Consider the following 16,005-nt stretch of genomic DNA (forward strand, 5'->3'; position numbering starts at 1 on the left):
TCAGACGTAACCAAGCTGCAATATTTGTTAACAGCCTTGAAGGGAGACGCAGCTACTTTATACGATCACACTCAACTCATAGCTGAGAATTACGATATTACGTGGAAATCATTACACGAACGCTATGATGATTCCAAGCGTATAAAAAGGGAACATTTTAAGGCATTATATCAGTTGGAACCAATGAATGGATCGTCGGTCGAAGAATTATCGCGTTTAGTGAACGAGACAAAGAGATTAGTGAGAGGCATGGAACGAACAAGTGAACCGGTAAAGCATTGGGACACACCGTTAACGTCGCTCGTGATTTATAAGTTTGATCCTAAAACGCTTCTAGCATGGGAGCAACACTCGGCTGACCAAGAAGCTGATTCGTATAAGGAATTAATGATTTTTTGTGAGAAGCAAATCAAGATCCTTAATAGTTGTACTATGCGAAACAAAACGTCAATTGATACTAAACCAGCAAAAACAGTCAGTGGTGTGCGAAATCAAATTCCTCGGTCGAAGAAAGACAATGCAACATCGTTAGCGTGTTCCGTTCAAACGACGAACCCATCAGTAATTGTGTGCCCGGTGTGCAAGGCTGATCATGTGTTATCAAAGTGTAGTTCCTTTTCAACTATGGACCGTTCGCAGCGACAAGAACAGGTTAAGGAACATAGGCTGTGTTTTAACTGTCTGAGGAGTGGTCACAGTATTAGGTTTTGTCGATCGCATTCGAGGTGTGAACATTGTAAAAGAAGACACCATTCGTTACTGTGTGATAAGAATGCATCTGCTGTCAGTGAAACGCAAGTCGTCCCCATTAGTGCAACATTACAGGACGGCAGTAAGCAGGAAAGGAAAATGATTTGGTTATCTACGGCACAAGTGTTGGTGTCGAACTGGAATGGTGAACCTGTGCCGGCGCGAGCGTTATTGGATATGGGCGCTCAATCTAACTTCATAACCGAACGTTTAGCTCAACAGTTAAAGTTGCGGAAGACGCGAGTACAGAAACCTCTGTTTGGAATAGGAACGGTGGCCTTGACCTCAAGCAGTACAGTTACAACTACGGTCAAATCAGTAAACTCCTCACATGCGGCCACATTAGAGTTCCTCGTGCTAACAAGTGTCACCGCAGACTTTCCTCCAAGGTCAATAGATGTACAGCAATGGAACATACCATCAGGGTTTGTATTGGCTGATCCAGGTTTTAATAAACGTGAGAAGATTGATCTACTCCTTGGTGCAGAGATATTTGCTGAGCTGTTGGAGCAAGGACAACTAAGTTTAGCGCCGAACCTTCCAAGGTTATTGAAAACCAAGCTTGGGTGGATTGTAAGTGGAAAAATGATTACGAACCCCGAAGACACGAACCAATATGATCTTGCCTGCTGTAGCGTGATGGAAGAACGCTTTAACAACTCGATGGATCGTCTCGTATCGCTCGAAAATTTGCCAGAAGAAAGGATTCCGTCAGAAGATGACATCGCATGTATGAAACATTATGAGGAGACAACTCGGCGTAGTAGAGATGGCAGGTACATTGTAACTCTTCCTAAATTACCACAGTTTTCAACATTGCTTGGTGAGTCACGGGAGATTGCCTTGAGACGGTTTTTGGCAATAGAGCGAAGAATGAGAAGAGAAAAGGAACTTAACGATGCTTATAAGGAGTTCATGCAGGAATATATAAGCTTGGGCCATATGTCCTGTATAGGCACATACTCGGAGTTCGAGGGGAAGAGTTCGGAGGTGGCATATTATCTTCCACATCACGCTGTGTGGAAGGCTGGAAGTTCAACGACGAGATGCAGGGTAGTCTTCGATGCATCTTGCAAGACGAGCTCAGGGCGATCGCTGAACGATGTCCTGATCACCGGACCTCAGATACAAGAAAACATCATATGCATACAGTTGAGGTTCCGGATGAAGAAGATTGCTGTGGTGGCGGATGTGGCGAAAATGTACCGGCAGGTGCTAGTAGATGACAACGATAAGGCATTGCAGAGAATCCTGTGGAGAGATCATTCTGGAGAACAGCTAAGAGTGTACGAGCTTAAAACCGTGACGTATGGCACAGCATGTGCACCTTTCCTAGCTGTACGTACGCTACAGCGTATTTTTGAAGACCACGGAAGCAAGTACCCAAAGGCGTTAGCATGCAAAAGGGATTTTTACGTTGATGATTTGTTGTCAGGTGCAGATTCCGTTCAAGAGGCTCGAGAAATGGCGGATCAGTTAAATAAGTTAATGAACGAAGGTCAGTTCTGCTTACGGAAATGGGCATCAAATCATCATGGAGCGTTAATCGGTATTCCCAGTGAGCAGCATGCAACCGGCAGTCAGTTAGAACTTGCCACTGAACAAGACTCAATTTCAACACTAGGATTGGTTTGGACTCCAAGCAAAGATACTTTAAAGGTCCAGATACGGGTACCAAGCGAAGTAGAAGTCAAAACAAAAACACATGTTTTATCATGTATCGCTCGATTGTATGATCCGTTGGGATTCTTGGACCCGGTCAAGATGAGAGCGAAGCTCATTATGCAGACGATATGGGCATTGAAAGATGCGGAAGGAAAACCTTGGAGTTGGGATAAGGAGCTGCCAAAACCAATAAGTCAAGAATGGTCATCATTTGTTACCCAACTGAAGCTGTTAGAAGATGTGAAAATACCACGATTAGCAGTATCCAATTCCGCCGAGCAATATCAGTTGCACATATTCTGCGATGCATCCGAAAAGGGATACGGTGCGTGCTGTTATGTTCATAGTCTGGCAGCGACAGGAACAGTTGTGGTTCATCTATTAATTTCGAAGTCTAAAGTAGCACCTTTATCGCAGAGAATGACCATTGCTAGACTTGAATTGTGTGGAGCATTACTTGGAAGTAGATTGTATAGTGTGGTGAAGGAGGCGTTGGTAACCGATGTGTCTTGCTACATGTGGACTGATTCTCTCACGACATGGCATTGGATTCAATCGCCACACTCTCGTTGGAAAACTTTTGTTGCCAACAGGACTGCAAAGATTCAGGCGTTAACCAGAGGGGTAGAGTGGAGACATGTTCCTGGTAAGGAAAATCCAAGCGATTTGGCATCGAGAGGATGTGATCCGGAAGAATTCTTGCAGCAGAGTGCACTATGGTGGTCGGGGCCTGGTTGGCTTTCCCAATCTGAAGATCAGTGGCCAGAACCTCCTGTGGGTAAACTGACAATTGTAGAGGAACAGCGTGCAACCACGCTGTTAGTAATGTCCGAGAAAGAAGAGAGTTTCTCAGATCGAATATTTTCGCGATATTCAACATACGCGAAATTGAGAAGAGTGATTGCATATTGCTTGCGTTACATTGCTGCTTTGCGGAAACAAAATCATCAAGGGGAATCAACAGCGCTGACGTCTGAAGAGCTAAGGCATGCAGAAGACGCAATTTGTCGTATCGCTCAACGAGATAGTTTCGCCGAAGAACTGAAGACACTAGGTACGGGAAAGAACATAGCTACAACATCGTTGCTGAAAGGATGCAATGTTACAGTAGACGACAAGGGTATCCTGAGAGTGCAGACCCGTATTGGAAATGCAAAGCTTTCAGAAGACGTTAAGTATCCAATAGTAATCGCCAAACGTCATGCGTTAGCGAAACTGTTAGCCGAACATTATCATGCCGAATTATTGCACGCTGGACCACAATTAATGATAACGACCATCAGACAGCGATTTTGGATCATGGGAGCAAGATCAGTAGTGAGGCGAGCTTACCATCAATGTATAAGGTGCTTCAAGTCCAAACCGAAGTTAATTATACAACCCATGGCTCCTCTTCCGACTACACGTGTGAATAAGGCGCGACCTTTCGCGATATCAGGAGTTGATTATTGCGGACCGGTAATGATAAAGGCACATCACCGACGAGCAGCACCAACCAAGGCGTTCATAGCAGTGTTCGTATGCTTTGTTACACGTGCCGTGCATCTAGAGTTAGTTTCTGACTTAAGTACTGCAGCGTTTTTAGCGGCTCTTAGAAGATTTGTTTCACGGCGAGGAGCAGTATCAGAGATCAACTCTGACAACGGAACAAACTTCAAGGGTGCCGCGAATGAACTTCAGCGGCTGCATGAGTTACTCCAGTCGTCAAACCATAAGGAGGCAATCACCAACTGGACGGCGGAAAGAGGAATAAAATGGAAGTTCATCCCTCCACGAGCCCCGCACTTTGGAGGCTTGTGGGAAGCAGCTGTACGTTCCATGAAATATCATCTAATCAGAGTCCTGGGTACAGCTGCGGCAAGCTACGAAGACCTGACAACACTGCTGACGGAAATTGAGGCGTGCCTCAATTCACGCCCACTCACTGAGTTATCTGCGGATTCGACTGATTTAGAAGCCCTTACTCCAGGTCATTTTCTAACCGGTTCTCATTTGAAATATATTTCAGAAATTGACTTGAAGGACATACCAGAAAATCGATTGAATCATTGGCGTGTGATGCAACAAAGGCTTCAGCACTTCTGGTCGCGGTGGCAGCGCGAGTACTTGCAACAGCTAAGAGCAAGGACAAAATGGCACAACCCCGCTGTTCCGATCAAGCCTGGAATGCTTGTAATACTCCATGAAGACAACATGCCTCCGATGAAGTGGCCGCTAGCACGCATAACTGAAGTACATCCAGGCAAGGATGGAGTCGTCAGAGTGGTCACGTTGCGCACTGCACAAGCGTCGAACGTAAAGCGTCCTGTGGTTAAATTAAGCATATTACCAACGGAAAATTAGGGGGTAAAGGGCAGATAGCAGGAACTAGAGCGTCTCGTAAGAGGAATCTGAGTGAATTTAAAATATCGGAAAGGGAATTAGGTTGCAGTAAAATATGAAATTGATTACTTACTTTAAGTTACAACTCGGAATACTAGTTGTTATAACGCCGTTACGAAATAATGAATTGAACTCAAGATTAAGTAAAATTACCACTTAAGTAAAATAACGGATTTTAGGTGGTCGGAATGTTGGATGTTTACATTTATACTAAGTTATGGGAGATGCTATAATGAACTTTGAATTAACGAATAACAAAGAAGAACTAGAATAAGAACAAAATTTAGAGAGAATAAAATAGTCCGAGTAGAGCAATCATTGAAACCACACGCGTCCCTAACAAGCACCCTTTAGAGCTACGAACAGATGGAGAACATCTAGACTGGCGTATAATTCTTTTCAATGAATCAGTGAATGCTTGGAAAAAGCGTAGTAGAAAAACCAGCGAGAAAAACTATTCGCTGTCGGGTAATTTAATTAAAATTATTTAAATCTATCCATCATTCATCGTGCATCGTGGTTTGTAAGGTAAATAACAAGTTTAGCTTTGTCATTTAAACGATTTATTTCAATAATCAAAATCAATCTGTCTTACTGTAATCCTGACCTAGCAATGGTTTGACGCAAAATACAAAGAGACTATCTAATCGTTCATTTAACAGTGTGTGAGTGAGAGTAAAATTACCGTAGTACACAACAGGCCAGGAAAATGCACTCCCCACACGTCGGTTCGGACGATGTGTGTGATTATACGCTTGCCAACACGTGCGAGTATATTGAAAAAAAAAACAAATAAAAACTTCACCCATCTAAAGGGTGGCATAAGTAAAAAATGCGACGTTTCACACCCTTACTGCGTGCTGGAGGCATCCGGCACACGGACATGGGAAACTTGCAATGGTAACTTAGGGGTAAAGCAGGTTGTAAAGGCGTCTCAACAAAATCAACCTAGTTCAGAGAAAGGGGAACAAATCCAGGATAACATTTATTTCTGTTTGTGGTGGTGGGTGATGGTAAAATATCTGAATCTGAATACATAATAAACGGTTTTCGGTTCAGCTCAAACCACTGCACGTTTTGAGTCTTGGCAGAGTTTTTCTTTGACTCCAACTCCAATGGCAAGTGTCGCTGACAAACGTTGTCATGACTTTGTTGCCGGAGGAAAAGAATCAAGCAGAAGGATGAAAGCGAACCATGATCGAAGGAGGTTTGACTTTAATAAAAACAGTTTTGCGGATGATATATAATCATAACGCTTAGTCGCATGGAAAGCGTACGGTTACCACTGAACGGGGAACTTAGAGCTTAGGATTCGTCCGGTGGAAGCGATACGAAGACGGGTTGGGAATATAAAGTGATTATTTGGAAGAAAGTTTATTGACTGTAACGACAACGGCTAAGGCAACGCGATAGTCCAGAATAAGGATGTTTCTTGCTATGGTTCAAATGCGGGTGACTTTTTTTCTTTGTTTGGCAGGTTGGGAAACTATTAAAAGGATCAACGATTCGGGTCCTGACCGATGTTCGTCAAACCCGGTGGTAATAGTGATCTGGGAGCGTTAGCATTAAACCGCGGCAAGAATAACATATAAACGAATAAATGGAAGCAAAAGCCGACGTTCGAAAAGCGAAAGGAGTCGAAGAGAAGCGTACTTGTCAAATCATTTGAAAATTATTTATTACCTTAATCGTCCTCCACCACCTAGCAAGCAATCATCAGAAAAAGGGATAAAGATCATCGAACGATTCTAGAATGAGGGCAAAGTTTTCCGTGTACGTCCAGCCCGTTTAATTTCATTGTCGTTCGATCGTTTGCTTTCAATAATTTATACTGGGAACCAAACCCGAAGTTACTATGCCCTTGTGAAAAGATTCGTGGTCCTTCGGTCCATCGATGCTTTGGGCAAACATATTAAAGCGATCATTTATTACGACCGTACGTCCCCGGGTCCCAGAGCATTTCTCGAATCAATCCCGATCGCGGGTTTGTGTTCGCTTTTGTGAAATCCCGGCTGACAGTTTTATTTGGGAAGAAAAAGGTTAAGTATTTTTATATTTTGGTAACAGTTTCCTTTGTGTGGTTCGAGAGAGGGTAGAAGTCAAATGATAGGGAATCTGCCGTACTCAAGCGATTCGATCGTGAGGAGCACCGTTCGATCAATTACCTTCAAAGGCAATCGTTATCCTCCCTTTTTTTTAATTCTCTACAAACCGTCCATTCCGATAGGGCGGAGTGAAAGGGAGTAGCGTCTTTAGGAAGGCGGATAGATACGAATAAAAATAATCCATTTAATTTGGAAATAAAATGTTGCATCTTGCGTAGTGTTCAGAACATATAAATTATTCGATGAAGTTTTATTACTGTCCTGAAAGTTATTATGAGCTTGAAAGTTAGCACCGGTAAAGACAAGTTGGACAAGTTTCTTTTTCAGGATACTGAGGCCAGAAGTTTGCTAAGAACAGTAAGATCCAGGTCTGTTACTCGTTGTACGCTCAAGCTTCGTGTGAGTCAGCAGCTGAAAGCAGTATACGGACATTAGCATCATGGACACAATGTAGTGTAAACAATTCCGGTATCCTTTGCCTATAGATTCCTGGGGAATTTCCATAAGATTCCGTTCAACAAGCAGCTTGCGATTGTTGCGTTTGTTGCAACACAACCTTCGACCATGTACCTGGTGACGATGACCTTCATCTCTCAACACGGTCGAAATGCGAAGATGGAAAATAGTATAAAAACAGGAACAGGAGAATGAAAGAGATAGGAGAGAAAGAGAATGAGCTCTGACTGACTAATTTTTCCTTCCAAAGACTCATAAATCCATTAAAATCGGAATACGCAATCCCTGCGTGAAGGAGGGCTCTTCTGCTCAAGGAAGGTCACATTCCACAATGAGAGACAATATTGCAAAAAAAGGGAGATATTTACAACACAACACACACACACAAACGCAGGAGGAATAACATGGTCATGCAAGCAAAATTCTGGGACTCGTCATAAATATCATACCGAGCCGGACCGGGCTCAGACTCGTCGCCCAGCCATAAATTCTAGCCTCATCGTCGTCCTTTTTCTGAGTAGATTCCAAAGGTCCTCCCGACCGACCCTTGCCGTGTGTGTGTGTGTGCATTTGAGTTGAGTTTTTATTTTCTGGCACAGTCTGACCCACCGAATACCCGTGTTGATTCTGCCTTCCTCGAAAGGCATCCGAACTATGCTCGAGCCATTCGCTTTGGTTAGGTCGTCGTTCGTCGTTCAGCGTTGATCGAGTTGGGATTCCAAGCACTCTCACCCGGTCTGGAGGATTTGTTCGCACTCTCTGCTTGGTATCATCGTTGCCGTTTTTTTGCAATTTTATGATTTATGGATGTTGCCAATTTTTTGTCCTTGCCATTCGGGGTGATACCACGATTTGAATATCACACATGATGGAAAGGCACGAAATCGGAAACACGTGGAACCATTGCAGGTTTTGTTTTGTTTGGTCGTTGTACACAGTGTTCGATCTGATATCAGTTGATGAGTAAGAGGTTGTGAAAATGAAAGGCAAACTGCGGAACGAGATGAAAGAACAGTACACGATGACAAACTCTCCTCGCTATCCGCTGAACGTACTGGTCTCAATAGCATTCCCACTAAATGATGTTGCAGCAGCTGAGAAGTGCAGCAAACTACTCCTATTGTTCATGTTAACGTCATGTTCACGTACGACGATGACAACGACGATGACGAACGACTCGAACGCAACTGTCAAAGCCCAAACGAATCGCACCGCGATCCCATTCCGGTGCCCGAGGGAATCAAACGAGAGTTTAAATAATTTTTCAGCTCTATTTCCAAGTGACTGATTTCTTACTAACGTATCGTTTTTTTCTTTTCTATCCCTTCTCTTACATCTCCGCTTTCCGGTGATTTACAGGTGAAAAGCCGTTCAAGTGCGAGCACGAGGGATGCGATAGGCGATTCGCTAATTCATCCGATCGAAAGAAACATTCACACGTCCATACATCTGATAAGCCGTATAACTGTCGTGTTAATGGTTGTGATAAATCGTACACTCATCCATCATCGCTGAGGAAACACATGAAGGTAAGTGTCAGTCTTCCCGTATCTACCTTCTCGGGTATCTCCAAAACGGTCTCGCAAAGTGCCACAGAACATATACGCGAGACGCGAGTTCCCTGTCTTTCCATCCTTACCATCCCCCTACAAAAAAAAACCTCAGTTCAACAAGCAAGCGGTTTGTATGTAAAACAAGAAAAAGTACCACGGCCAAAGCAAGGAAGGCATGCAAGCGTTCAACGAGTGAAAAATAAATTGTCCGAGATCCAACGGGTCCGATAGAGATGATGATTTTTTAACTCGCACACGCCAGGTCATCCGTTTCCCAACCCGTGGCTGGCCTTGCCCTTACTATTCCTGTTTCCAGAGTTGCCCATTGTCTTTTTTTGGGTATGATTTAATTCTCACGTTTTTTGTTTGTCCTGGTGATTGGATTTGAAGCTCTCCGATTTGTCTGTAGTACCAGCGTCTAAATGTTTCGCTTCCTTACGCTTTCCATTTCTACAGGTCCACGGAAGTTTGGGTGAGAAATCTCCATCGCACAACTACGACAGTGACGGTGAAGAGTCCAGCTCGGAGAGTGTCATTTCGGGCGGAACTCAAACACCACCATCGATTGGCCGATTACACGACACGCACGGTCACAGTTCGCACGGTTCGAGCAAGCTCAGTGCGGCCGCTGATTCACTGCATGGAAACAACAACAACAACAACAGCAGCAGCAACAACAACAACAATAATACTAGCGGAACTGGCAGCAATGCCGGCAACAATGGCACCTCCAAATCAAGCCTTCTCTCGCCGCCGCTCAGTGGCAGTGGAAGTGGAGGTGGTGGCGGTGCCAGCGGAAACAGTGGAACGTCATCTTCGACATCGTCATCGCATCTTAGCCAAAATCAACACCACAGTCTGCATTCGGCCGCGTCGCACCATTCGCACCAACATCATCTGGCGTCGTTGCAGAACCATGCGACAAGTCTTGCGCCTCCACCACCACAGCTACCCCTGACGCCGGCCTCCTCCGTGTCTCCGCAGGCGACCACACCGTCCTCGATGCTGGTGGGGCACCATCACAACCACCACTTGCTGTACCATCATCCGCAGCACCATCCGAACGAGTGGTACTCCCCAACGCCCCCTGCTGGACCGGACACGATGAATCATCTGAACCATTTCAGCCACCACCACCATCACCATCTGGTCCATCACGGACCGACGACGGCCTATTGAGACTAGCTGCTGCTGGAGGAGCTGTGCTTTAATTACTAAGCATCCGGGTGCGATCGATCTCGTTACCTCCCGTTAGGGGAGGCATGCCTGTCACAACGGGAACAGCAATCGCTGAGTAGCAGTAGCGCAAAATGTCAAACGTCTCATCAGCTCCTCATTTTGCCCGATAGAGAGCGGCTCTCTGTCGGCATTGAACGCTTCACCAAGCACACAATATACCAAAAAACAAAATGAAGAATGAAGGTAACAAATGCATGAACATACATATTTACCTTTCCCTAATCAAACCCCAGCCTCACGGGTGGGCCGCCTAACAGAAGAAGGAAGTGTACGAACATACCAACTCAAACTGATACCATTTTGTGCCTGTGTCAATAATGCCCGCTGAAAATGGCTAACACCGCTGGCATTGTCAGTGGGCCGGAATGTTCAACGGAATCAGTTTGGTTAGCAGCTTGCTTTGCTCCTGGTTTTCCTCTCGAGCGCTTTTGCCTGACGAAACCACAACAAATGCAGTTTCTCTCGTAGCTTAGTTTGCGTAAATCTATTCGGCGCCTGTCGCAAAGTGCGAACGGAACTGAGTAATGCAACATTGTGTTAAAGTAAGTGATGGGCAGTGAGTAGAGTTGCTGCCGTGTTCCAAATCGGTTGGATCACTGCCTCCACGGTCATTGCTGTTCGGTGCATAAGCGATACACGTTATATGTGTGATATATGTATATTCATGTTCGGTTAGAACTGTAAATAGAGGGACATTGTGTGTAAGAAATGCAGGCGGGGAAAAATAGCTGGCGACGGCGATGATTGTTTTGGTAGATCCAAACACAAACCAGAACACTGCCTTCAAGATGGCGATGGAGGTGAATTACCGATGCACTTCAACTATTTGCCACCTGTTTCGGGGTGTTTTTCGCGCACGGTAACCGGCGGCACGGGATTATCGATGTTTTAAACAAAGATGCAAAGATTTAGTATAAGTGAAGGGAGCGAAAAGGGTAAGACAAAAACCATCGCTCGCTCTGACCATGTGTGTAGCGCAAAACGGCCGTTGTACTTACGCAGTGTGTACAGTTCAGCTTAAGGGCATGTAGTGCTTAAGGTTATTTAAAAGATGCATAGTGAAAATGTATTACAACAAGCATATAGTAAATATAACGAACAATAGGACAGGAACGAACGTGAACGAGACAATGTTTACAGTAAGGACCAAAAAATGTGGAAAAGTTTTTGTTGTGATGTACATGTTTGCTGAGTGCTGATAAAGATGAACAAAGAAAGCGAACGGGACATATTCTGTTAACGTTTTGTCAGCGGAGAAGTTGTGCTCGTTGCAGTTAAATGGTTCTATGAACGTTGAAACGATGAAACAAACGGAACATTTCCAACCACCAAGGCAAGCGTTATGATGAGGCCAAACCGTGGTTGGGACTGTGTTGGGTAGACGAGAAGAGTCCAAACAGGTACGATATGGATGAAGGGTTAGAGTATATTCAAAAGATTAAAGCAAAACTATTATTATAAAAAATGGCAAAATAGCGGATGGTTGAGGAGCGAAAGTGAAGAAAAATTTATCGAAAATAAAATATGTGAAAATTATAGTTCAAGAACGGTTCTGTTACTTTACTATCGTTTTCCTGGTTTATCCGAAATGGTGTAGTAGAGACTAATCAATCTTTTCTATCCGATGCGATGTCAATGATAACAAGGTTATAAAGGGAGAACATTTTACTAGCATAACAAATGTGACCGTCCACAAGGACAGAAAGTGGTCTGCGTCTTAAGCTGAGTTCCTACAAGCTGACGAAACAAAACCAAACGTAATTGTATGTGTCCGAACGGTTTCTAACCATATGCGACTTCTATTTCACTCGTTACCGGGACTTCGGAAAGATTCTTGTTCCCAAAATCAACCCATTGCGGACTCAAAAAAAGTGGAGTTATGGTCTTGTTTTATGAATATTTAATTAATTATATGCTCATATTCATAAATATTAATTCCATTTTTCTTTCCTTCTTCTCGCTCGGATTGAACGCGACCGTTCCGTTTACCAGTTTGGTCGTTGATCTGTGTCGAAGTTTAGCATCAGGCAGCCAGTTTCGTTCTGGTCCAATCCGAGTTCGTTCGATCTCGCCCCCAAAGAACACGACAGAAAGGGGAGCCGAAACGTCGAAGGTAAGGCGCACTGTTGTTGAGTGTGTGATTATCCGCAGGAAAAAGCATTTCTGTCTCTTGATGATTTTATATTATTTTTATCAATAAATTAGTCGCCTTTTTGGTAGTGTTTTGTTAACCTCTCGTTTCCATCGTCGATCGGACTAAGGTGCACTTCTAAACGTTGCAACACTTCGTAAGCCATCGCTTAATTTTTTCACCTACTGGGCTCGAACAGCAAGAGAGCGGGATAGAATGTAAAGAAGATGGTAGATGATTTCCACCCTGTTTTAATTTTCTAAATCATGTGACCAGTTAGCATTGGGGTAGCAAAGCAACATGTACGCCAAAGTGAAGAAAACGAGGATCAACCGAAAAAAGCGATTCATTCGGTTGGAATATTGGTTCGAAAGGGGATGCCGAGACACGAGACGGTTTCGAACTCCTCGGTGAAGTCCTCGAGAATTTGGATTCACGCGAGATTCTCGACAAGTTCAGGCTCACTTCGCACCCGGTCAGACTTTTTTTAGGACCAACGATAGCGACAGCGAGAAGAACCGATCGGACGGCGGGAACGCTTGGACCCCGAAACGAATTATGACAGATAAAATATTTATAATTATAGAGTGTTCGTTTTATGATGTTTGTTTGTGATCGTTTACAATTTTTTTCTACCTTCATTCGGCGTTGTTTTTTTTCTGTCTCTGCTTCGTCCGCTTGTTGTCATTTGATTGCGCGTTATTCCACCCCCATGTTCGGTGTTTCGGTTCTGGCTGACCAGAATCGTAGCCGTCTCCATCGTCATCGTGATCGTCGGGAGCTGCAGATGACAACGGATAAGCTGCACGACCGGCACCGGCAGATAGGGAACGGGGGTCGAACGAAACGAATTCCCGAAATGAAATATTTAAATCGTTTTGTATCATCCATAAGCCAGCGCGGGGCGATTAATCGTGCACGGGCGGGTTGAGCCGGGTGGATGAGACAGGAAGCGAACAAAATATCATAAGAAAACACAACAAATCTTATGTTCGAGACGAGCCATTTCGAGATCGGGTCGGTTGGTTTTGCTAATTTTGGGTGCATGCATAGGCTACAAACTATCGGCTGCAGAATGGCGGGGTTGAGGAGCCGGCCAGCAAAGTCAAGGCCACGATTTGAGCAGAATCAAGACACTAAACTAAATCATCTCATACTGATCAACGCAAGTGGAAGGGCAGGAGGATGAAACGATATGCAACCCGACAGCGAGCAAACACAAAACGTAACCTTAAATGGTGGCATATTATTCACATTGGAAAAGAAATTTATTAGATGCAATTGGTGGCCAAGGATTAAAAATAGACCGCGGATCATCTTCTTTCGAGGTCAACGCATCTCCGCCATTGCTTCGGCACAATATGGCAATAACGTGGCAATTACTAAGCCACGCTCACCTACGAATTGAAGGGTCCCTTAATCAGGCGGTCTTAAACTTTAATTGAGAGCCAAAGAGCGCCCGTTGAGACTTTATGCACCTTGCGCGTGCGGTAAGGCTCCGACCAGGATGCACAGGTACGCAGCGATTAAGTGTTTATCTCCGGTTTCAATCGATGAAACCAGAACCGTTCGATTGATTTCTGGTCCTCCATTTGTTCACCATTGGGTGGACATTTTCTGCGTAGAAACTACCGTTCGGGCAGAAAAGGGACGGAGCGGGTAACGAGATCGAGATAGGAAGGCAGAGCAACATTAACATAAATATGAATATAAAATATAATTTATGAAAATTAGCCTTGTCATAACCTGTTCTCAGCTACGTTCATTCAGTGATGCTTTCTGCTGCTTTTATTATCTACGAAATGTCTCTTGCCTTTTTGCTAAAATGTCGATGTGTTGCTTGTTTAGCGGCAAATCACATAACAACGGTTCTCTTTCGTGCTGTTCTTTTCCTCGATCGCGCGGTCGTGGAAGGCATCTCGCCATTTCTAGTAATAGTTTGCTTCTATGCACCAGCTAGCTTCTTCGGCTAGCGAGTGTTAGTCGCTTGTTTTGCCCTTGGTGAATAGTTTATGTGACGTTCATGGCACAATGTAAACGGTACGGGAAGCCGTGCCGGTTGTTTCGCGATACACTGGTGACATTATCGATGATCACGCTGAAGCCAATCCACTTTTTGGCTAATGAGGTGTTTGACATCGCGGCAAAGCGGAATCTGGGTGTGAGACGGTACACTGGATTAGCGAAAATGCGATGAATAGAATGACAAACTAATGAACGCTTAAGGTAGACATCCATTAGAGGGGAAATTTCTTCGAACGGAATGATAAAATGTACTAAAAATTGTGGATTTATCATTACAACATTACACAGTTTTCCCATTTTATCTGATCATATTCCGAGTTGTGTTTCAAACCAACTCCATAAAGTTTAGTGGAGTAAGTTATTGTTTAACCCTCTCCAATCTGCACACAATTCTTTAATCGTTTCAATGAGTCACTGATGACTTCTTTCCGGTGTTGTACATGATCACGTCAACAAACTGTTTGACGTGGTTAGTACGTTGTGAAACAATGCCTATCTCGAAAAGCGCAGAAAATAACCCACCCGTATCATTCTTAACCCAATTACAATTCTCCAACAGTGAAGAGGCCCTGTGCGCATTTCAAGAATCTCGAAAAAGGGGCCATCAGTGCTAGTGCAATGCCAGGAAAGTGCTTAATTTAATCATGTTTTATCGTAATCGTTACATTTGAAACCGACCTCACCAAGAACAAATTGTTGCTCGTGCACTGATCATGATGACAAAAAGCAAGGCAAATGAGAATTGTATTTTTATGTAGACCCTCAAGCATGCCCACCAGACGGTAGAACGATCAGGCGATTGAACGAAAAACAATGTAACGAAATGTGCATTTTGCGATAAGACAATTAGCATACAAAACCACTCCGCACTGTATTGTATTTATATTGATGTAGCTTGTTTCAATTGCACACCAACGGTCGTTTGCATTAATAAACAATTGGAAAGGTGGGCTAGCTTTTGCTTGTGTAACGCTGCAAGGTGACGAACCCATTCCTTGATACCATTTGGTGTTATCACCACCAAAAAGACGTGAGCTGCATATTGATTATGGCGACTTAAATAGCATTTTCCTGCAGGGAGTATTGAGCACAAGAATTGCTTATCTCAGACGTTAAATCAATTTTCAGTAGTTTCTCAAGAAAAAAGTATTTTCATTCTTTGAACTAACTAACTAAAATATTTAAGTAGGACGTGAGTTCTTCCTAAGACAAGATGTTCTACCTTTGCCCAACTCAAATCTTACCAAAGTGGTAAGTAACGAGGAAGAAAAAAACAGAGAAGAAAATAAATGACCTATTCTAGGGAAGCCAGATACTGATGAAGCAACAAGCACCAGGTAGCTTTCACTCGCAAGTAAAACACCAAAATAGATTTAATAGATTTCCAGCGCATTAATCGTGAAAACAGAACCAAAAAACTTCTCATCCGCGATTGAACCATTGTGGATATGCTTGCCACAGAGTGTTTGTTTTAGCAGCAGTTTAATTGATTTAAAATGTTACTATAATTGTGAAACGAATGTTGCAAATCTACAACTGGCCACAAAAAACAATAAATCGTTTTCCAAAGCAACTCTCAACACCAGCATCGCAAAGAGTGAGAATGAAGTGAAGCTCATCAACATAAATTAGTCAGCCCAAGTGGCAAAAGGTCGTTCGTAGGCCAATTTTCATTCACAAACTCTGTTGAAAAAATCAG

The 16,005-nt window shown here is 43.7% G+C and overlaps 1 protein-coding gene across 1 annotated transcript in view; it reads left to right on the plus strand.

Annotated features, from left to right (window-relative positions):
* Positions 1-11,697, plus strand: part of LOC125766074 (pair-rule protein odd-paired) — a 40,018-nt gene extending 28,321 nt beyond the window's left edge. The window contains exons 2-3 of the mRNA XM_049431664.1: positions 8,718-8,887; positions 9,368-11,697. Coding sequence (XP_049287621.1) covers positions 8,718-8,887; positions 9,368-10,090 — 893 coding nt within the window. The 3' untranslated portion in view covers positions 10,091-11,697. The remainder of the gene's footprint in view (positions 1-8,717; positions 8,888-9,367) is intronic.
* Positions 11,698-16,005: the final 4,308 nt, after the last annotated feature.

The sequence above is a fragment of the Anopheles funestus genome, chromosome 2RL, assembly GCF_943734845.2.
Source record: "Anopheles funestus chromosome 2RL, idAnoFuneDA-416_04, whole genome shotgun sequence".
NCBI lineage: Eukaryota > Metazoa > Arthropoda > Insecta > Diptera > Culicidae > Anopheles > Anopheles funestus.